General features: G+C 41.7%; 2 protein-coding genes across 8 annotated transcripts in view; one reads left to right on the plus strand and one right to left on the minus strand.

Annotated features, from left to right (window-relative positions):
• LOC110489648 (SH3 domain-containing kinase-binding protein 1) overlaps positions 1-8,866 on the minus strand; it is a 32,471-nt gene extending 23,605 nt beyond the window's left edge. For 3 of the 7 annotated variants that reach the window (XR_016486570.1, XR_016486569.1, XM_036943838.2), the window contains exons 1-2: positions 8,383-8,835; positions 6,823-6,980 (exon numbers count right to left, since the gene is read on the minus strand). Coding sequence is in view for 4 of the 7 variants with exons in the window: in XM_036943838.2 (XP_036799733.2) it covers positions 6,823-6,980; positions 8,383-8,386 (162 nt within the window). In the remaining 3 variants the exon portion in view is untranslated. Of the gene's footprint in view, positions 1-6,822; positions 6,981-8,382 lie in introns of all 7 variants that reach the window. The other 4 variants (XR_016486568.1, XM_036943839.2, XM_090199346.1 and 1 more) reach the window with 2 other exon arrangements.
• Positions 8,867-16,762: 7,896 nt separating this feature from the next.
• si:ch211-161h7.8 (thiosulfate:glutathione sulfurtransferase) lies at positions 16,763-24,054 on the plus strand. Its single transcript, XM_021562393.3, has 4 exons — positions 16,763-17,356; positions 23,153-23,275; positions 23,398-23,560; positions 23,692-24,054. Exons 1-4 carry the CDS (start codon positions 17,206-17,208, stop codon positions 23,744-23,746), a joined length of 492 nt encoding a protein of 163 aa, XP_021418068.2. The 5' UTR covers positions 16,763-17,205; the 3' UTR covers positions 23,747-24,054.
• Positions 24,055-24,466: the final 412 nt, after the last annotated feature.

A 24,466-nucleotide genomic window follows, 5' to 3' on the forward strand; every position in this document is an offset into this window, starting at 1 on the left:
AGGTGAACAAGTGCACACTTCAGAAAGATGGCAGAAGAGAATCATAACATTTGTAATTCTTGGCACAGCCAAGCCGACAAGGTGGTGCAGCTTGTTTGGGGAGAACCCTGCCATAGTGACCATACAGAGCCTTCTGAAAGAATATACCCCCTGACTTACTTCACACTTTGTTGTCACAGCCTGAATTTAAAATGTATTCATTGAATTTCTCTCTCATCCATCTACACACAATACCCCATAATGACAAAGTGAAAAGATGTTTTTAGACATTTTTACATTTACATCTCAGTATGTGTAGACCATATACAGTGGGGCAAAAAAGTATTTAGTCAGCCACCAATTGTGCAAGTTCTCCCACTTAAAAAGATGAGAGGCCTGTAATTTTCATCATAGGTACACTTCAACTATGACAGACAAAATGAGGGAAAAAAATCCAGAAAATCACATTGTAGGATTTTTTATTAATTTATTTGCAAATTATGGTGGAAAATAAGTATTTGGTCAATAAGAAAAGTTTATCAATACTTTGTTATATACCCTTTGTTGGCAATGACAGAGGTCAAACGTTTTCTGTAAGTCTTCACAAGGTTTTCACACACTGTTGCTGGTATTTTGGCCCATTCCTCCATGCAGATCTCCTCTAGAGCAGTGATGTTTTGGGGCTGTTGCTGGGCAACACGGACTTTCAACTCCCTCCAAAGATTTTCTATGGGGTTGAGATCTGGCTAGGCCACTCCAGGACCTTGAACAGCTCTTTGGACTTGGCCATAGTGGAGTTTGGAGTATGACTGTTTGAGGTTGTGGACAGGTGTCTTTTATACTGATAACAAGTTCAAACAGGTGCCATTAATACAGGTAACGAGTGGAGGACAGAGGAGCCTTTTAAAGAAGTTGTTACAGGTCTGTGAGAGCCAGAAATCTTGCTTGTTTGTAGGTGACCAAATACTTATTTTCCACCATAATTTGCAAATAAATTCATAAAAAAATCCTACAATGTGATTTTCTGGATTTTTTTCCCCTCATTTTGTCTGTCATATTTGAAGTGTACCTATGATTAAAATCACAGGCCTCTCATCTTTTTAAGTGGGAGAACTTGCACAATTGGTGGCTGACTAAATACTTTTTTGCCCCACTGTATCTAATGCTGTCTGGACCAAAATAGTATAGCATGTCATACTATTTCTGCCCAGGCCGAGATACATGGTCTATATGCAGAATGGTGCTGTTCCACTCGCTTAGATGCTTTCTCCGGTGATGTAGTTTTAGCAGACAGGAAAAGGAAAAAGTGACAGGGCTCACTCCAAATCTGTCCAGTATAAGTACAATGCTGTTCTAGGGGTATAATGTGCAGACCTGTGTGTGGCCAAGATATGGTGCAGCTCTCCAGACTGTGCTCAGCTGTCTACATCCACATTGTGTGAATTCTTTGCCCTTTGATGGTAAATGTTTTTATCAATTCCCCATTACATATGACTCACGTAAGCCTAGTAAAATGTACTGTTATTCTCTCATCATATGGTTACATACACTTCTATCAATGCATGTCTTAATTACAGTAATTCGCCGGTCTCATTCTCGGAGTGGAAACATTGTTTGCAGAGTTCACAACCTTCTAAACTTGTGAGAAACAAGTTTTGGTTTTGTCAATCTTGTCATTGTCTTTTGTTTGGAGCGCTCGGTGAGCAATGAGTATGTGTTCCCCTGTCCTGATAACGTTGAGGGAGCGAGTGCCCCTGAGCACGCATTTAGAGTAGGCTTACCTGGCCCGCGGCATGCAAATACAGGAGGGTGCCCATTTGTTCATGTCTGATTGTCTTAACTCACCACGTCCACCACTAATAAACTGAGCTTCTCAGTATGGTTTTCAACTCACACATCGGAAACAAAGTCAGTATTTTTTCTTTCTTTCTTTCTTTCTTTCTTTCTTTACATCCATTGCAAATTATAGTTCCTCAGTATTTAAAAAATATTTGTAACACTCCCGGCCTCAATAATCACCACGCCTCGGTGTGAAAGAGCAACATATCATGATCTGATGACCCCATATAGTCAGTGGAAATGCTATTTTAAAAAACAGCAGTCTGTCTAGAGCTCACTGGGTGGGAAACTCTGAGGGCCCAGAATAGGCTAGTTGATACAATGTTGCAGTTCACTAACAATAGCTCAAGACAGATAGAAAGGGAGGCAGACAGGTGGAGAAGAGAGATGATTGTGATTGAAAGAAGCAGAATTTTCATCAGGTCATTTTCTACTGTTTTTATTTGTCAGCTTTACTTAGTTGAGATGGAAGTTACAGGCCTACTGCTGCATTGGCCTATAGGCTGTCTCGGAGTTCTATGAGCTCATTTCTTTAGCCAATGGATCACAGTGTATCAATGTGTTCATGTGGCAGAGGCTGCTGCTCTCACCTCAGTTCAATTTTAACTGACATTTTTATCATTTTATTTCAGATTTTTATGATTAACCACGTGACAATGATTGAGAAAATAAAATGTTATTTTTGAAATTAAACTGTTCCACAAAAATGTGCATATAAAAGATGGGTAGAAATGGTAGGATAAATTGGAAGCTTCCTCAAACTTGAAACTCATCAGCTGCCTATTGTCTTTACTATTGCACCTATTAAAACAAATGATCTATAGAAAAAGAGATGCGCATTAGGTTTCTAAGAAGAGGCTATTCGTCACAATGTGTGGATGAAGCTCTTAAATTTGGCTTTGGGAAAAACACGAGATGAACTGCTACAAAAAAAAGACACCCTAAAGCTGAAGAGAAGCTTTGTAATGTTCACAACTACATATACTTTGAACTCGTGAAAAGTGGGAGGTGTGGTCAAGAAACACTGGCATATTTTATCATCGGACCAGAGGGCTATTTTACGCCCTCTACCAAATGGTAACTATAAATGCAGAGGATGCGCACAGTGCAACAATATGATGAAGTGTGAATATTTCTGCCACCCACACACAGGAAAATGGTTCCAAATAAATGACATTATTACGTGTTCCATCACCCATGTTATTTACATTATTAAATGTCCATGTGGGCTCTGCTATGTCGGTAAAACCTCTCGTTCTCTCAAACAGAGAATTAGTGAACATAAAAGTTCAATCAGGAGAAACGACAGGGATTATCCAGTCGCAGTACATTTTAATGACCTAAAGCATGACATTTCTACCTTTAGATTTTGTGGCATAGAGAAAGTTAAGATATCAGACAGGGGAGGAGATAATAATACTCTGAGTAAAAGAGAATGTGTTGGGATTTTCAACCTCCAGACTTTATTTCCTAAAGGACTTAATGATGAAATGTTATGTTGTGAATTTGAACATGAGTTAGGTCCCTATTTAAGATTACTCTGTTTTTCGTCGATGTACCCAACAATTAATGAAAACTTGCTATGTCCTCAGTGGTTTTACAGACGTGGTTGTTCTCATTGTGGTTTTCCACACTTTATTCTAATATATATATGTGAAATGCATATGGTAGCACTTATTTGTTTTTCCTTTGCCTCCAACCCCTTTCGATGTGTGAACGGATGTGGGTGGGGCTAGGTCTACATAAGGGTGCTAATTTTAAGAAATTCACAAAAGCTCTGACGAAGGCCGTGAGGCTGATACTCAAGCTTATTAAAGATCAGTGATACTATCAAGAGCAGTGTGCGGTTTCCTGTTTCCTTCATCAGGTTATTGTCCTGCTGAAAGGTGAATTCATCTCCCAGTGCCTGGTAGAAAGCAGACAACCAGATTTTCCTTTTCACTCTGTCAGTTCGGTTAGTATTCTGGAGTAATAAATACAATGTTGTTGATCCATCCTCAGTTCTCTTATCACAGCCATTCAACACTGTAACTGTTTTAAAGTCACCTTTGGCCTCATCTTCATATCCCTGAGTGGTTTCCTTCCTCTCTGCAAACTGAGTTAGGAAGGACGTCTGTATCTTTGTAATGACTGGGTGTATTGAGACACCATCCCAAGTGTAGTTAATAACTTCACCATGCTCAAACGGACATTCAATGTCTGCTTTTTTTGTTACACCCATCTACCATCTTTGCATGTCATTGGAAAACCTCCCTGGTCTTTGTGGTCGAATCTGTGGTTGAAATTCACTGCTCGACTGGGGGACCTTACAGATAGTTATTTCTCGGGACGCTCGGCATAACATGTATTATTCCTAGTGTTGAAACCTGAAAGATTCTCTGGAAAATATTCATCCCTAAAACTGACCACAGGGTGAGTGTAATCTGAGTCCACGAGGGGAGTGAACAAATGCACATTTTATTGTGAAGAACAAGAGAATGATAACATGCATGACTCATGCACTCACAAACTGACCACAAGGTGAGTGTAATCTGAGTGAGCAGTGACATTCAACACAACAGTAATTAAATAATGATTTTTAGGAGCAACAATTCAGCAGTTGAATATCTTGTCTGTTCTATTCTAGATCGACTTTATCATTGACCATTCAGGGTTAAAGAAACACACAACAACACTGGGTTCATGTTTGCTTGTGTTATTTTTACTTCCTCTACTGTGAAAGGAAGTGGATGCTTCCCCCGTACCACACAACCACACCACTGTTAGATACTGGTGTCAGTGCTTTTGTTGCAGCATCTGGTCTCCATTCCAGGACATTCAAAGAACAGGTTTGTGTTCTTTACAGATTCGCAGAACCAGTCATTAGGTTCATTAGGTTACACTGTAAAAAAACAACATGAAACATGACGCGTTTAAAACTTAAACGTTAAACGTTATTTTGATTTGGCAATAGGTGTTCTCATACTAAACACAAGCATTTAGAATGCAAGATTAAACATGAGTCAGCTTTTTCACAGTTAGTTTCCAACCAGTAGAACACCTTCATCTCCTAAGTGTTCACATTTTAAACACTAGTGTTTACTTTCCCATAGTCCTGTTAGGAGTGGATTTAGTCAATAGCAATGGATGTGACTTTCCATGCCTTCTATTCAGATCAGTGTTAGGAATGTCTGCCACCTTTCCCTCTTCAAAAGGACCACAATGGGAATAAGCTGTTAAGATGTATTGTGTTATCCTTGATGATTTCCTTAAAATGTATGTGGAGGCGTCACCAGCTGGAGCTCCCTTATGTATGGATTTTACAGACTGTCGAATAAATTCAATCAAACCTACATTTCAGAAAAACTGAACAAGACATTTGATTCAAGAAATGTTTCCATTCAATGCAGGTTGATTTTTTAGAATAGTTTGTTTTAATATCTATGTTTCCTCATGCACATTGATTGATTACTTGATTGTATACTATACAAAGATAAATAACTTCCATTTTTCTAAACTAATCCAATCTGTAATGGGTTGGATTTATTACACCCGTTACTGAGATGTTGGTTCCAGTTAAGAGGGTTAAGGTAGTATTGTTTGTTAAGTCCTTCACCACGGCAGTCATTCTGAGTGCAGGTTTGGGTGAAAAAATATTGCCTTTAATATTTTATTTATTATATATATTTTTTATAATACAAAATATCCACATACAAAACGACAACATGCAGATGCACACAAACATCCATGACATCACTCCTGCCAGGATGCAACACACCCCTCATCTCCAGCGCCTGCATCACTCTCACATGGCCTTAAACTGCACCATTTTGTTTCTCTCCATCGCCCACACACTTGCAACCTTTAGATAGTAAAGCATTTGACCTTTGGTTGATTTCCAGTTTTCAAAAGCTGCAATATGTAACTTTTTTTTTAGGCGGACTGACCAAATTTACATAGAAATGTGTGTTCTAGATCTCAATGAAAGCAAGTCTAAGAAGAGGTAGATCTGTTCTGTGCGCGCTATTTCTACACTTTCTGTTCTTAAGTTTAGTTTTTTTGCGTATTTCACTTTCAGTTTTTATACACCAGCTTCAAACAGCTGAAAATACAATAGTATTGGTTATGCAAATATATATTTCAGAGCGGTTTAGACAGTACAATGATTCTCTGCTGTTTGTTTTGCCACATAAACTGAAATTGGAAGAACTTTTGGAATTCTAGCAAACAGGAAATGGTGGAGCGATTCCTGCATAGTGCAATCTTTAACTATACGTTTTCTTTCGAGATGATTGACGAGAAAAGTATCATCTAACCGATTGGGTATCTCACTGCTCCCCCATCTGCCATGTCTTGAAAGATTTTTTTAAATATTTTTTTTATTTTTTAAATTGTTGGATAAACACCCTCTATCTGTATTCCAACAAGATTTATTAATCACGTCACAAACCAGTGTACTGTGATTTGCAGGTCTGATGTGGCCCATGAGTCAAGATTTTCAGAACACATTATGGAGGACAACTAGGTCATAACTAAACATCTCATGACATGTATAATATGTGAATGGCCTTCAGTTATGGCCAAGTTAGAGTATATTTTACATTTTAAAAAGTAACATGTTCACATATGGTCAATCAAATTATTGAAATCAACAACAATGTCTCTCTCACCAACAAACACAGTCATGGGTGGGTCTTTCACATTCACTTGAAAGGCATGCTGGGAAATATTCAAACCGTGCTTTACACCCTACACTGTTAAAACCTCATCCCCAGTGTTTCGTTTTTTAAATCTAAAACGTCTTTGCTGAATAAATATGTTAATGTTTTTAAAAAGTGTTACGGTAAATAAACATGTTGACGTATTTACAATGTAAACACTGTAAAGCATTTTCATAGACATTCTAAATGCATTGACACATTTAGAAAGTGCTACAGATCCTAAACACTTGGTTGTACAATGCTCTTAAAACACAATATGGGAACAACAACATTGATTTGAGTGTGTGTTGTAATTGTTACTCACTCTGACAAAGTTGTCTGGGAACAGCCCCCTCCGTCCGTCTATCTCTCCTTTCCACCACCCTCCGTCATCCTTGGTTACCTTGACGATGATGTCACCGACACGCAGACTCAACTCATCCTCCTGTTGAGCCTCATAGTCAAACTCTACCACCGCCTCCACTGGAAACACACACAGAGACAGAGAGAAAGAGAGAGAAGAGAGAAAAAAGAAACAATTTATGACTAATGGCTAACAAACTTAAGCCTGAATCTTAATGTGAGAGATCTGTGCCGAAGTCATCAAGTTTTTGATTGACATGAATGCATCATTTAGTTCCTGTTAAAAAAAAGGTTGAATTGTAGTCATTTACTGCATTGATTGATAGGGTCTAGGAAGATAAGCATTTCACTGCCCCGCCACACCTGCTAAACCGTGTACGTGACCAATAAAATGTTATTTGATTTCCGCAATAGTTGAGTTGTGTTTGCATTCCAAGTCAGGAATGCGCCCAAAGAGAATACCTCAGTTTGTAAAAGGACACACAAATACACAGATCGCTGTCATAGTTGTGTGGGTGGTGGTGGGGATGTAACTACGGGAATGGTGGAATGAGACGGAGGACTGCTATGACTCAATCCCCCTCCTCCTAGCTCCCAACCCCTAAAACAGCCTCTCATTCTCTCCCTGTCTATCCCCATCTACCCTGTGTTTCTCTGTACTGAGAGAAAGAACAGAGGAACCATAAGAGTGTACCAACTATGCCTGCAGACATAATACACTCCCAACTCAGTAGTAGAACACACACATACAATACTGATGACACAGCTGCATCATGAATATTCATATGTCAGCTGGCCACCAATAACAATCCCCATGGAGGTGCTGCTGAGGTGTCTAGTTACCATGGGGACCAGGACTCCAACTGATGGTGCCAGGTGGTGTATGTGTGTATCTGTGAATGAGTATATTATTGGTCACAACTAGGGGGGTGGCTTATACAGCCACTACAGGAATAGAATGAAGAGAGGAGAAGAAGAGAGGATTGAAATAATAGAGGAGGAAGAGAGGAGGGGACATCTGGCCTATCTACACAACAGCTGCTATCTCAGTCTATATTACAGTGAAGATCATGGAGCTGTTTTCTCTTCCGGTCCTCCCCCTCCTCTCTCCCCCCACTTCTCCCTGGGGTTTACCTGGAGGGATCTACACTACCTATTAGTAACTCTACAACTAAACCCATTTAAACTCAGGCTATATTAGCGCAAAAACGGGGAGAGGAAGAACGAGATAGGGGAAGAGAGAGGACGGAGAATAAAAATGTAAACGTGTCAACATCTGTAGCACATCAATGTCTTCTTACTGTCTGCTGTACTCGCAACACACACGCAAGTTCCCCGCCTAAGCATCGCGTTTTGGTCATCAGGACACGCAGCTAACGAAAACATAGTTTAGACTACATTCAGCATCTGTACGGTAAAGTATCCAGGTGTGTCCAGTTGTGTTTAGGTTTTCTACTGTTACAACTATAAATTGACGCATCACAAAGGTTAAAAAAATAAAAATCATCTTGTCTCAACTCACCCATCTGTTTCCGTGACGCTCAGCTACTGCTGCAGGGACTACCGTGTTAAACGGGAAAGGCAGGAATCCTGGTTATTCCGTGGACCGAGTACAAGCCCCAGCCGCCCCGCACGAAAACTCCGTTATGACAGCGCTGCAGCCGGAGGGACGTGAGATGGAACCATATTCCTTCCGCTTTATCCCCTTATCACACCACACACCAGTCAAGATAGCGGAAAACCACTGATGTACAAAAAGAACTGCGCGCTCGCTTTCTCTGAGCTGAGCTGCGTACCACGTCAGTACAAATAATATCGCGAGAAATTGCGAATCTTCCTCCAAAAGATTGGGTGCGTTCCAGATACACAAACGATATAATTGTTTACAGGCCTATACAGTGGCGATCCGTCATTCAGGGCAGGTTGGGCAGAGGCTAGCTTCAGTCCTTTAGTAAGGGTAGACATCCAAAATGTCAGGCCTTTGGGTCCTATCATAGAGTTATATTAAAAGTGCCCTTCCAAGAAGGCTCAAGGTCATTGGCCACAGAAATGACGTCAAGTCACCTTATATGTACAGTAGCTTTGATTGGACTGATCATGTCAACATCTTACTTTCACAATCTCAGCTAGCAGTCATCATCGTGAATCAAATTTACTGACAAATCCTTCTTAATCCTTGTCAAATTAAGAGAAAAAATGAAGAGAAATATAGATGAAACGTATCAGTGCTCATCGGCCATTGAACATAAACATTACCGCAACAAGTTGGAAATCGCAAATTCAACAATGAGTTGTTTGGAAGGAATCGGTGACAGTGGATATTCGCAAGCATTGCAACTGGGAAGTCAGACTGGGAAAATATGTTTTGAACGGTCATCCAACTCAGAATTGTAAATCTTTTTTTTTAAATGACAAAATTTGCCAAAGAAGGAATGCAGCGTAGAACAAAGTCAGTCCAAAAATGTCTTATATGCTGCTGCATAAATGATGTAATATGCCAGGAAAATATGGTCAGCCATAACAGCTATGTTTTTTTTTTAAAGGCAGTAAACGAAGCTGAATGAATTGTTTCGCTGCCAGATAAGACTCTGATAAGATGCTAAGATGCTGATCACCTGGTGTAGCGGTGGTAAAGATTCACTCCATTGTGCTGGCAAGAAAGCTCTGCTGTTGGGACAGCTTTATGTAGGCCCGAAACGATAGTGGGCACCGCTTGTTGCCGTTATAGTGCAATTCACGTATTGTTTTGTGTTGTGTAGTGGCTTTGCTGGCATGCAATCTAAAAAGAAATTGGGGGAGTTTACCCCCACCAAGATTTACATCCTAAAATCGCCACTGGCCAATACTATTAATGTGGATTATCTGATGATAAACGTCCTCCGGCCATTGAAAATAAAGACTGGATAATCTGCACAAGTATGAACAGAATTTGGTGGCGTTCCATGCTGCAGACATTGCAGACATGTTGAGCAGATTATCACATAGTTCCTCGTATGTAGAGACCTTATATACATTTGATCTGTATCCGATCTCTGAAAATGTGGACGTTGTGTTTGACATGGCATATTGATATATTTACACTGAACAAAAATATAAATGCAACAATTTCTAAGATTTTACTCAGTTCATATAAGGAAATCACACAATTTAAATAAATTAATTAGGCACTAATCTATGGATTTCACATGACTGGGAATACAGATATGCATCTAATGGTCACAGATACCAAATAAAACGGGCATGGATCAGAAAACCAGTCAGTATCTGTCAGTTACCTCATGCAGCACGATATCTCCTTTGCATAGAGTTGATCAGGCTGTTGATTGTGGCCTGTGGAATGTTGTCCGACTCCTCTTCAATGGATGTGCTTACTTGCTGGATATTGGAAAACTCTGTCGCACACGTTGATCCAGAGCATCCCAAACATGCTCAGTGGATGACATGTCTGGTGAGTACACAGGCCATGAAAGAACTGGGACATTTTCAGCTACCAGCAATTGTGTACAGATCCTTACGTCATGGGGCTGTGCATTATCATGCTGAAACATGACGTGATGGTGGCGGATTAATGGCCCGACAATGGCCCTCAGGATCTCGTCACGATACTTCTGTGCATTCAAATTGCCATCGATAAAATGAAAATTGTGTTCATTGTCCGTAGCTTATGCCTGCCCATACCATAACCCCACCCCCCTCCACCATGGGAACTCACAACATTGGCATCAACAAACTGCTCACCCACACAACGTCATACACGCTGCCATATGCCCGGTACAGTTGAAACCGAGAATCATCCATGAAGAGCACACTTCTCCATCGTGCCAGTGGCCATTGAAGGTGAGCATTTGCCCAATGAAGTCAGTTACGACGCCAAACTGCAGTCAGGTCAAGACCCTGGTGAGGATGACGAGCACACAGATGAACTTCCCTGAGAAATTATTTGGTTATGCAAACCCACAGTTTCATCAGCTGTCCTTGTGGCTGATCTCAGATGATCCTGCAGGTGAAGCCGCATGTGGAGGTCCTGGGCTGGCGTGGTTGCACGTTGTCTGCGGTTGTGAGGACGGTTGGACGAACTGCCAAATTTTCTAAAATTATGTTGGAGGCGACTTAAGGTAGAGGAATGAACATTCAATTCTCTGGCAGCAGCTCTGATGGACATTCCTGCAGTCAGCATGCCATCCTGTGGCGTTCTGCATTAGCATCGAATAGTCCCCGCGATATGCAACTTTTCAGGGAAGTCAGGAACCAATATACTCAGTCAGTTAGGAAAGCGAAGCCTAACTTTTTCAAACAGAAATTTGCATCCTGTAGCACTAATTCCAAAAAGTTTTGGTTTTACAAATCAGCCGGGCTAGACAATCTGGACCCTCTCTTTCTAAAATTATCCGCCGAAATGGTTGCAACCCCTATTACTAGCCTGTTCAATCTCTCTTTCGTATCGTCTGAGATCCCCAAAGATTGGAAAGCTGCTGCGGTCATCCCCCTCTTCAAAGGGGTAGACACTCTAGACCCAAACTGTTATAGACCTATATCCATCCTGCCCTGCCTTTCTAAAATCTTCGAAAGGGAAATTAACAAACAGATCACCGACCATTTCGAATCCCACCGTACCTTCTCCACTATGCAATCATGTTTCGGAGCTAGTCATGGGTGCACCTCAGCCACGCTCAAGGTCCTAAACGATATCATAACCGCCATCGATAAAAGACAGTACTGTGCAGCATCGACCTGGCCAAGGCTTTCGACTCTGTTAATCACAGCAATCTTATCGGCAGACTCAATAGCCTTGGCTTCTCAAATGACTGCCTCGCCTGGTTCACCGACTACTTCTCAGATAGAGTTCAGTGTGTCAAACCAGAGGGCCTGTTGCTCAGACTCCTGGCAGTCTCTATGGGGGTAACTCTGTGTTGTTTGATTTTGTCGCACTGCTCTGCTTTATCTTGGCCAGGTTAAGGGTTGTAAATGAGAACTTGTTCTCAACTGGCTTACCTGGATAAATAAAGGTGAAATAAAATAAATACAAAATTGCACTCTCTCTAAACTTGCAGTTGCCATACCAGGCAGTGATACAGCCCGACAGGATGCTCTCAATTGTGCATATGTAAAAGTTTGTGAGGGTTTCAGGTGAAAAGTCACATTTCTTCAGCTTCCTGAGGTTGAAGAGGTGCTGTTGCGCCTTCTTCACCACACTGTCTGTGTGGGTGGACCATTTCAGTTTGTCCATGATGTGCATGCCGAGGAACTTAAAACTTTCTACCTTCTCCACTGCTGTCCCGTCGATGTGGATAAGGTGGTGCTCCCTCTGCTGTTTCCTGAAGTCCACCATAATCTCCTTTGTTTTGTTGACATTGAGTGAGAGGTTGTTTTCCTGACACCACACTCCGAGTGCCCTCACCTTCTCCCTAGAGGCTGTCTCGTTGTTGTTGGTAATCAAGCCTACTACTGTTGTGTCGTCTGCAAACTTGATGATCGAGTTAGAGGCGTGCATGGCCACACAGTCATGAGTGAACAGGGAGTACAGGAGGGGGCTGAGCACGCACCCTTGTGGGGCCCCAGTGTTGAGGATCAGCAAAGTGGAGATGTTGTTTCCTGCCTTCACCACCTGGGGGGTGGCCCGTCAGGAGGTCCAGGACCCAATCGCACAGGATGGGGTTGAGACCCAGGGCCTCAAGCTTAATGATGAGCTTGGAGGGTACTATGGTATTGAATGCTGAGCTCTAGTCAATGAACAGCATTCTTACATAGGTATTCCTCTTCTTCAGATGGGATAGGGCAGTGTGCAGTGTGATTGCAATTGCATCATCTGTGGACCTATTGGGGCAGTATGCAAATTTCAGTGGGTCTAGGGTGACAGGTAAGGTGTAGGTGAAATGATCCTTGACTAGTCTCTCAAAGCACTTCATGATGACAGAAGTGAGTGCTACGGGGCGATAGTCATTCAGTTCAATTACCTTTACCTTCTTGGGTACAGGAACAATGGTGGCCATCTTCAAGTATGTGGGGACAGCAGACTGGGATAGGGAGAGATTGAATATGTTCGTGAACACACCAGCCAGCTGATCTGCGCATGCTCTGAGGATGCAGTAGGGATGCCGTCTGGGCCAGCAGCCTTGCGAGGGTTATCCACTGTATTGTAATGACCTCTGAACAGTGGGAGGGGGCTTCAAAAGCCTCTGCATTTGGGTGGGGTCGGCTGTGAAACTCTCCTGACATTTTTGGGCTCAAGGGCTTTGACACCTCTCACTGCTAATTGCAGTCAGATATGTTCTGTCCTAGCAAGCTTGGTAGCCTTACCTTAGCATTCAGTCCTTATAAATAAAATATATAATTGTATTGTATTTTTCTTCTTGGCTTTAAAAGTAGATTCTGACTAGACATTACTCACTCAGTTCCAGGTTAGATGGTGTTTTCAGGTTTATGTTGTTTGTTTGCCAGCGCACCCTCTGTATAGCTTGGAAATAAGAGTCTTGGTAGTATGAATCCTTCCAGGAAATGTTTTCCAAAATCACATTGTAGGTTTGGAGTTTTGATTTGGAGTGAAGGTTATGTTGTGGAGGGTAGTATCTTGTATATGTTCTTGCAGAAAAATTCAAGTTTATCTAACTCTAAATCTATCTTTATGTAAAAACATGATGAAAAATGTGGGCGCTCATCTGCTCAATTCAATTCAAGGGCTTTATTGGCATTGGGAAACATATGTTAACATTGCCAAAGCAAGTGAAATAGAAAATAAACAAAAGTGAAATAAACAATAAAAATGAACAGTAAACATTATACAAGTTCCAAAAGAATAAAGACATTTCAAATGTCATACTATGTCTATACAGTGTTATAACTCTCTCTCTCCCTTTCCTCTGCGCAAGCTCCCACTCATTCACTGATAACTCAGAGCCACACAGAATGTGATAGGGACAGCTGAAAGATAGGAGAGACGTGTGGCAGCGCAAAATTCAAGTCAAAATTATTTTTCTAATCCAGTTTTTAATACAGTCAAATATATCATCATCTGTGTGTACCTATGAATGCATAAATTAATATACATATTGTCACAGGTCTGAGCCCTCACCTAGCCTATAGATGCACCAAGTTAAGGCCTACATACAGGCCCATACACAAGTCATTTTCATTCATGTTCACCTCAGTTAGGCCTACAACATGCAGGTATTATGATACTGATGGTCTGTCGGGTCTGACAGTTTCTACCGTTGTGGCTAGATTGAGTACAGCTCCATCTAGTTGTCGCGTCGGGGACAACAGTTGTTGATAACAAGGATTTTACTAAGCCTAACACTAACCCTTTTCTCTAACCTTAAACTCATTCTCCTAACCTGCTACGTAAATTCTCCTACACTGATACTCAGTGGCAATTTTAGCATGTAAATCTTGGTGGGGCAAAAACAAATAAAAAAGTGGGATCCATGGCAGCAAAGCCACTACACAACAAAACACTAAACAATACATTAATTGCACTATAACAGTGACAAATGGTGCCCACAAAACACCTGCATAAAGCTGTCCCAACATCTTACCACTGCTACACCTGGCTATCAGCAGAGTCCCAACATCTTACCACTGCTACACCTGGCTATCAGCAGAGTCCCAACATCTTACCACTGCCACACCTGGCTATCAGCGGAGCCTTGTCTGGCAGCGAAACAGTTCATTCAGCCTCATTTACTGCCCTTTAAAAAAACATAGCTGACATGGCTGACTTGCTTAAACAAATGTGGTTTCTAATGACAATTGAGATGTACAAACTATGGCATAATGGGATGACAAGCGGATAAGAGGCTTTCCGTAATTTCGATTAAGACATTGATGAGCGAGCTAGGACCGACATAGTCAATATAACTATTTGTTTAGCACTTTTGAAATGTACAGCGACACAATTCAGAACATGGGCCGTTCTTACAGTGTTCTCCTTGTACACCAAGTCAGAACTGTAGGATAAATAAAGGGGCCATATAAACAGACAATGAAAGCTCTTACAATATTCAATGATTACATTTTTCTAAAACAAGTTATAGGCTACATGTGCACCACCAAGTTAGAACAGTAGGCAAAATTAAGAGGGGTAAAAATACCAAATTATTAGGGTGAGGCACATGGGCTACTGACATCTTATTACACAACATAATCTTAGTATTACTTTCTTAGCTACAGGATACATATCTCCCTGGCATATTGCATAATTTATGCAGCAGCATACAGCATACTCATCTTGCTGTGCTGTACTCACTTGAACAGAAAGGTGGCGCGGAGGTCCTTCGTGGGCAAATTTTATCATCAAAGTCTAACATTCTCTGGATTTATGGTGCTTTCACAACAACTGGGAACTCTGAAAAAGTCGAATCATGATGACGTCATTTATCTTCAGGTCGGAGCTCTAGAAAGAGGCCGGATTTACAATTCCGTGTTGGATGACCGTTCAAAACGTATTTTCTCAGTCGGAGCTTGTTTATTCCCGACTTCTCAGTTGTCTTGAACTCACTGAAGTCAAGTTATCGCAGTTCCGATTCAACAATTATTTTGAATGCGGCACAAATCATGCATTGACATTCATTGACAGCATGGCATTGACAGCATGGCGAATGTTGAATGTTTATCATTTTAAACTTGGACCACACAGCCACTCCACTGAATAGCAGGTGAGTGATTGCTTTGCAATGCTTGCAGTTAGCCACTGTCACTGATTTCTTCCAAACCACTCATTGTTGAATTTGCCATTTCTACCTTGTTGTGTAATGTTTATGTCCAATAGTCGATGAGCACTGATACGTTTATCTATAATTTCCCTTTATTATTTATCTTCATATGACAAGGATTAAAAAGTATTTGCCAGTAGATTGTCGACTTGATACATGATGATGACTGCTAGCTAAGATTTTTAAAGTATGATGTTGACATGATCAGTCCAATCAAAGCTACTGTAGATATAATGTGATTTGACATAATTTTATCTGTAGCCAATAACCTTGTGCCTTCTTGGATGGGCACTTCTAACGTAACTCTATGGCAGCACCCAAGGAGCTAGAATTCTCTAGCTCTACCCTTTGACTTGGTGGTGATGTAGTGTTCCCATGAGTGACAGAACACTGGGCCAATCACGACGCAACGCTGCATATTTTCTGCTGGCTTGCCCCACCACCACAGAAAGCACTGAGCTAAGCTGAAAGACCTGCATTTTGGAGCTGTATTAACTCAATGATATATATATATATTTTTTTTTACATTGTTTAAAAAACTGATATGTGACACATATTAATGGCAAAATGACATGCAAAACAGGCAAGCCCCCCCTCCCACACAATTTTTTAAATTACATTTTCGGTATTTCATTTTTTTTTTAGGTATAAATGTGGGGCTCAAAACAGCCCCACCTGCCCTGAATGATGGGTCACCACTGATACGTTAATTATCCAAACCTGATACATTAATTATCCTAACCTGTTACATTAATTATCCTAACCTGCCATGTTAATTATCCTAACCTGTCACGTTAATGATCCTAACCTGTCATGTTAATAATCCTAACCTGCTATATAAACAAACCATCAGACCCGACAACCCATCAGTGTCAGCACGCTGGCAGACCGCTGATGTAGAAGTAGGCCTATGTAACTTTTTAGGGTCCACTGTAAATAATTCCCATGCACTGCACTGGAACGCAACATATTGCCTGTAAAATAGGCTAAACTAGAACAATGGTCAAGGTTCCTTTCTGTGGAAGATAAGATAAAATACATTTTATTAGTCCACGCCAGATGGGACTTTGTCGTCTGGGCGTTCCCTTTCTCGTGCTCCGTCTGGCCAGAAAAAAAATACCAAGTGCTTATCTATGGTCACGTTCGTGTGGGTGAAACAAAAATACATTAATTAGAGACAATAGAGCCTCCCACAATGCAGGCGATAGCTGCAGGATGCAGTTGGTGAAGAACTGCAGTAAAAAACGAGACGTTTTTTTTTTTGTAAAGTTCATGCAGTCGACATGTAGGCGCAAGTCGGGCAATTTTTATTCCCGAAATGCAACACACGTTGAAAGGCAGTGATCAACGATGGTCACCTACTTGACAAAAGTAATCTGCTCGAACGCGCCCATTCACTAAGGGCCTAATTCATTGAACTCATAAATCGACGCAATTGCCTCTTTCTTATCTTTCTCGATAATATGACTCGAGATAGGCATGGCCGAATTTCTCAACACTTTAACAATGGTTAGGGTACGTGCACTCTTGAAACATTGTTAACACGTATTTTGTCGGCAGAGGGCAGAAAGAAAACACTGTGTAATACATTTATGATAAAGTAGTTTGTTCCTTTGCTTACAACGGGAAGCCGGTCTATGGTCAACATGGTGTCAGGTCTGCTGTTACGGAGAATATTTCTGACCGTTGCGGAAACCAGCAGCCGCGTTTCGCTCGGTATGAGAGGCCAATGGTGTGGTTTCACGACCTCAACAACCAGATTCAGCGAGTCCTCCTTGCCCAACCCCGGTAGGCTATAATGCTTCCATCTGTCACGGTCACCACTCTTCTTGAGGCCTGTCAATTTGGTTAATCAGTTGTTCAACCTGAATCCAACATAGTTGTTAGTTGTTGTTCAATGTGACTGCACTATATAAACCCGTGCCTATGTGTTACCATGTCATCATATAGCCTAAGGCACATTTTGAGTGTTAATTTAAGGGCAATCTGCGATTGATACAACAATTTTGGACTTTTGAATTAATTATATATAGCCTACCCATTGACGGTGCTTAAAATGTATGCACTGTGCAGAAATCACTCCGCTATTTCCTGGTTGCTAAAATATTAATAGTTTGCCTAATTTCAGTTTGTGACAAAACAAGCAACTATAGTAGAGAGTCATTGCACCATCTAAACCAATGTGCAATATATTTTCCATAACCAAAACTATTTTGTATTAAGCTACTTGAAGCCGGTGTGCAAAACCGAAGTTTAAGATGCAAAACCTAAACTTAAGAAAGGGAAATATAGAAATAGCGCTCTTAGACCGCTTCTTAGAGTGGCTTCCATTTTTCAATGTGAATTTGGTCAGGTAGCCCAAAAAGTTACATATTACAGCTTTTAATTTGAGCCACCTCTCAGTTTTGGACTGTTTCGTTCCAGAACCTATTGTATAATTTTCAATGCAATGTAAAAGTTAATTGGAATGGCCTTCTAGTAAAATTTCCTGCCCCCTAAAAAAAACGGAATGTAGATTTTCAGCCGCTGCCTCATTATTCTAAGACTTGATTCTGGTTGGGAGGCCTGGGTTTATGGTTTGTGCAACTTTGTGGACAGAATGGTGCCGGAGGGGATGGCTGCCATTTTTATGTACTCCTAACCAACTGTGCGATTTTCTTTTTTTTTGCGTTGTTTGTAACTTACTTCTTTACTTATTTTGTACATAATGTTGCTGCTATTGTCACTTATGACCGAAAATAACTTCTGGACATCAGAACAGCGATTACTCACCTCAAGCTGGTGCAGTTTTCAGTCCATCGGCAAGATAGAACAGCTGCCTCTGGTAAGACAAGTGGTGGCGGTCTGGGTCTATTTGTAAATAACCTCTGGTGCACAATCTAAAATTAAGGAAGTCTCAATGTTTTGCTCGCCTGAGGTAGAGGATCTCATGATAAGCTGTAGACCACACTATTTACCAAGAGTTTATCTATATTTTTTGTAGCTGTCTATTTACCACCACAAACCGACGCTGGCACTAAAACGGCAATCAACGAGCTGTATAGGGCCATAAGCAAACAGGAAAATGCTCATCCAGAGGCGATGCTCCTAGTAGCCGGACAATATTGCAGGGAAACTTCAATCTGTTTTACTTAATTTCTACCAGCATGCTAAATGTGCAACCAGAAGAGAAAAAACACTCTAGACCACCTTTACTCCACACACAGAGACGCATACAAAAGCTCTCCCTTGCCCTCCATTTGTCAAATCTGACCATTACTCTATCCTCCTGATTCCTGCTTACAAGCAAAAACTAAAGCAGGAAGTACCAGTGACTCGCTCAATAAGGAGGTGGTCAGAGGACACAGATGCTAATTCTGCTATGCCCTCCGACAAACCATCAAAGAGCCAAAGCGTCAATACAGGACTAAGATTGAATCATACTACACCAGCTCGAGTGTTCGTCGGTTGTGGCAGGGCTTGCAAACTATTACGGACTACAAAGGGAAACACAGCTGCCCAGTGACACAAGCCTACCAGACGAGCTAAATAACTTCTATGCTCGCTTCGAGGAAAGCAACACTGAATCATGCATGAGAGCATCAGCTGTTCCAGATGACTGTGTGATCACGCTCTCTGTAGCCGATGTGAGTAAGACCTTTTAAACAGGTCAACATTCACAGGGCCAGACGGATTACTTGTACTCTGAGCATATGCTGACCAACTGGCAAGTGTCTTCACTGACATTTTCAACCTGTCCCTGACTTAGTCTGAAGCCATTCTTGTGATTATTGTTACTTGCCATTGTAATTGTTTGTAAGCTTGTGTAGTCTAAAATGAATCTATGATTGTATGCTATCCATTTGTTGTTTGTATGCTGTTCTTTGTATGCCATTTTAATAATTGAGAATTAACCAATGATATTAGGCCACTCGTGGCCATGATTACAGACACCTGTGTCTTTTGACACTATATAAACGAGTAATTCCGCAGTGTTTGTGATTATACCCTGATGACGGCTTGGCTGTCGAAACATTTGTAATTACATTTTTGCATCTGAGCTCCTAGAGTGTGCAGCTCTTTTATTTTCAAGTTTTTCTACTCCGCTAGCCAGCACCTCACCTAAATAGGTGTGCATTTATTTTTCTTCTAGATGAGTCTTTAATACCAACATGTTTCAAGCAGACCACCATAGTCCCTGTGCCCAAGAACACCAAGGTAACCTGCCAAGGTAACCATGAAGTGCTTTGAAAGGCTGGCTATGGCTCACATCAGCACCATTATTCCAGAAATCCTAGACCCTCTCCAATTTGCATACTTCCCTAACAGTTCCACAGATGATGAAATCTCTATTGCACTCCACACTGCCCTTTCCCACCTGGACAAAATAACACCTATGTGAGAATGCTATTCATTGACTACAGCTCAGCGTCCAACACCATAGTGCCCTCAAAGCTCATCACTAAGCTAAGGACCCTGGGACTAAACACCTCGCTGTGCAACTGGATCCTGGACTTCCTGACGGGCCGCCCCCAGGTGGTGAGGGTAGGTAACAACACATCCGCCACACTGATCCTCAACATGGGCTCCCCAGGGGTGTGTGCTCAGTCCCCTCCTGTGCCCCCTGTTCACCCATGACTGCATGGCCAAGCATGACTCCAACGCCATCATTAAGTTTGCTGATGACACAACAGTGGTAGGCCTGATCACTGACAATGATGAGACAGCCTATAGGGATGAGGTCAGAGACCTGGCAGAGTGGTACCAGGATAACAAACTCTCCCTCAATGTGATCAAGACAAAGGAGATGATTGTGGACTACACAAAAAGGTCTGAGCAAGCCCCCATTCTCATTGACAGGGCTGTAGTGAAGCCGGTTGAGAGCTTCAAGTTCCTTGGTGTCCACATCACCAACAAACTATCATGGTCCAAACACACCAAGACAGTCGTGAAATGCGCATGACAATGCCTATTCCCCAACAGGAGAATGAAAAGATTTGGCATGGCCCTCAGATCCTCAAAAGCTTCTACAGCTGCACCATCAAGAGCATCCTGATTGGTTGCATCACCACCTGGTATGGCAACTGCTCGGCCTCCGACCGCAAGGCACTACAGAGGGTAGTGCGTGTGGCCCTGTACATCACTGGGGCCAAGCTTCCTGCCATCTAGGACCTCTATACCAGGTGGTGTAAGAGGAATGCCCCAAAAATTGCCAAGGACTCCCGCCACCCTAGTCATACACTTTTCTTTCTGCTATTGCACGGCAAGCGGTACCGGAGCTCCAAGTCTAGATTTTTTTTAAAGTCTTAAAACTGCATTGTTGGTTAAGGGCTTGTAAATAAGCATTTCACTGTTCACTACACCGTTCGCATGTGACAAATAACATTTTGATTTGATGTTTGAGAACAACACATGGCTGACTGGCCAATTGTTTGCCAATTGTGGTGAGAGATGGCAGAATTGTAATTCGTAACATCATACGAAATGGATGATGCATTGAAATAAATTTGACAAAGTTATAGAATTACTGCAGTCTGTTCAGAAATAAATGAAACAATTCAGAATACTACACCAGGAGTAGGCTTATAACTTCGCCACAGAGGATCCTAGCTGTTGATTGTGTGTAGCCCAATCACAAGCCATAGCCTACAGTCGGGAACTTGCTGCAAATCTTTCAGTGAACAGCATACAGCCAAAACAGGCCTTTCACAACATTTCATTCAAATACAATCACAGGAAAACACAGGTTGGAAAGCAAATGGCTCCTGTTGATCAAAGGGAAGACTTTTTCATCTGTACATTTCAGAATGGGGGGGCATGTCCCCCCCCGTCCCATGTGAAAGTTGCGCCCCTGCATATACAGGTTAAAGGACTATTTTTACCCATGTAATACAGTGGTTTTGTTGTTTTTACTCGTCTATTGTAGACACTTTCACAAAACATTGTATTTTAAAACAATGTCTGAGTCTAGATATCTAGCTTTGAATGTCATGATCAGTCCTGATGTTCCCAATTCCAACAACTCCCAAGATTCCCCTCTCTCTAACTAGGTGGAGTGGGCGGTGTGTGGGTTGAACCTCATCAAATATAAAACCGAAGAGATTATTTCACAAATGTTTGAGTGACGAAAAGCAGCTCGCAGCCATGCTCTGTGCTCTCATGTCTGGTCATTGAGCCCAAGCGGAGTTGTTGCTATACTCACTCAGAGCAGCCATGAGCAGAACACATGCAGAGCGAACAGCACGCAGGTAGCGGGTGACACAGGGAAAAGCGGCTAATGGATTTAGGTGTACTAACAGGAAGTTATTTCTAGTTTCGGGTAGAAGCAATCGTGCCTGGGTAGGGTCTTAACAGGCATGGGTAGGGTCTTAACGTAGCAGGCATGGGTAGGGTCTTAACGTAGCAGGCATGGGTAGGGCTGAGGCAGGGATCTAGTAAAAATTGGTCACAGAAGATAATTAGAATTAAACCCCCAAAAATCTGGACCCTAGGATGCAAAAAATGTTCCATGTGTGGAATGTATAAGTGCCTCTACTCTACTGCTCAGTTCTCTATGCCACTACGTAAATGCGGTGACATGCATTGCGTTATTATGAAGGGAATTTTTTTGGTTCCTTTGCCACCAGAGCTCCCAAGGAGAATGAAAAAAAAAACCTCTTGCGCTCACTTTTTGTTCCGGCACCTCCTGATTTACACATTTAAGCACTACCCATTGATTGTTGAAGAATATAACTTAGAAATGCCTCATGAACTCACTCATACCCCATACAACTGTCATGCCCCATCAGAACCCAAAATATAAGCTTGTTTTACTCCATTGTTTGTAATGTAGTTTTAACAGAGTTCGTTTACAATTATCATTTTGATCTCATGGTTAGTCAGTGCTAGCATCCATAACTCTGTCTATGAATTTGAGAGTGGAAACATTTATCCAGCCACATCCCTCAGATTTTTACCAATACAGTGGCGGGGTATCTGCTTTGTGATCATTTGATTGGCAGATTTCCCCTTTAAGGAAACTAGTTAAAGGCTATTTAATTGCAGCATTTCTGCTGTAGCCATATTGGTGACTGGTTCCATAACATGCTCCCTAACATGCTCTTGTTTTCAAATGCTCACCTAGAGTAGCAAAACATAATTAGAATGGCTGATGAGTGGATTGGTTGGTTAGCCCAGATGTTAGGACTAACTGAAAAAAAGGTAATCAGCACTTTCCAGTAAAAAGTGTGTGTGTGAATGGATCTGCTGCCATGCAGTTTGTGGTTGGGCCTGGTTCAAGTGATTCATTCATTGGCTTATTCATACTTTTCAACTATAGACTGTGTTTGGGGGTCCAGCACTATAGTCAACCTTTGTAACACAGCCTGCAATCCTCTATTAGTAAACCTCTGTCCTGAACAGTTTAGTTTCACTGAATTCACCACCAGTAGGATCCTTTTGGCTGAAATCATTCCTGGTTTACAAGTCTTTCTTTCAAGCAATGGATGGTGAGTCCAGGTTTATCAAGGTTTTAACAACAGACAACAATGTATATTGATGGGACAGGGGATATGATTATGGATTAGCAGTGAACCCATTATAGTGGTGTGTGTGTGTGTGTCTCAGATTCGGTGGTGAGCTACAAGCAGCTGAAGAACATGTTGTCCACTCACAACGTCCAGCTGTTCGATGTCCGCAACCAAGATGAGTTCATGGCTGGACGCATCCCGGACTCTGTAAACATCCCATGTGAGTAGACTACACAACATGGTGTATATTAACCTATCAAAGGTGTGTATTTTTATGTGTACTGTATCTGTGCATGCGCGCAATCTCTACTAATGTTCAGCGTGTATGTGTGGGTCTGTCAGTGAGCCAGCTGGAGGAATCTCTAAAGCTGTCACCAGATCACTTCCAGCTGCAGTTCGAGGTGAAGGCTCCTGGGAAAGATGATGACAACATTGTGTTCCACTGCCAGAAGGGCCGGAGGAGCGCCGAAGCTCTAGCCATTGCCCGACAACTGGGCTTCAACAGGTAGAACACACTTTAACTCACCTGGCATACCTTATTAGGGTACATTAGTGTGGACATACAGTATTCTCATATACATATACTGGAAGACACCTGAAAGATCTCCCCCTCTCTCCTCCCCTTCTCTCTCCTAGGGCTCGGCACTATCAGGGGGGGTACAGTGAATGGGCCGCACATGAGGGAAAGTGAGTCACTTTACATCCATAACATGAAGCCTGTATTGGAGTTGTGGTCCAGCCCTATAACTCCTCTAGTCTGAGTACTGCACCAGAAAACCAAGACCCACATTGAAACACACGTCTTAGAGGACTCAAGTTTTCAGTTACTGTTCCTGACTGATTGACCTCAGTTATCTATGACAACTAACTTACTTGGAAGAGGTTGTTCTGCATCCTTATTTCCTACCTCATTTGGCTGAAAGACTGATGTGAAATGTAAAAGGCAAGATCATAAACTGAGATACTTACTTCATCAATAAAGTCAATATTTAGGATTTATATGGTTGTATTACTGTTTATTTTATGCAGGAATTTTACATAAATTAACAATAAACAATGACATACAGTACCAATCAAAAGTTTGGACACACCTTCTCATTCAAGGGTTTCTTTATTTTTACTATTTTCTACATTGTAGAATAATAGTGAAGACATCAAAACTATGAAATGACACATGGAATCATGTAGTAACCAAAAAGTGTTAACCACATCAAAATATATTTTAGATTCTTCAAAGTAGCCACCCTTTGCTTTGACAGCTTTGCACACTCTTCGCATTCTCTCAACCAACTTCACCCGGAATGCTTTTCCAACAGTCTTGAAGGAGTTCCCACATGCTGAGCACTTGTTGGCAGCTTTTCCTTCACTCTGCGGTCCAACTCATCCCAAACCATCTCAATTGAGTTGAGGT

The sequence above is a fragment of the Oncorhynchus mykiss genome, chromosome 15 (genome assembly GCF_057628025.1).
Source record: "Oncorhynchus mykiss isolate SJ-2025 chromosome 15, ASM5762802v1, whole genome shotgun sequence".
NCBI lineage: Eukaryota > Metazoa > Chordata > Actinopteri > Salmoniformes > Salmonidae > Oncorhynchus > Oncorhynchus mykiss.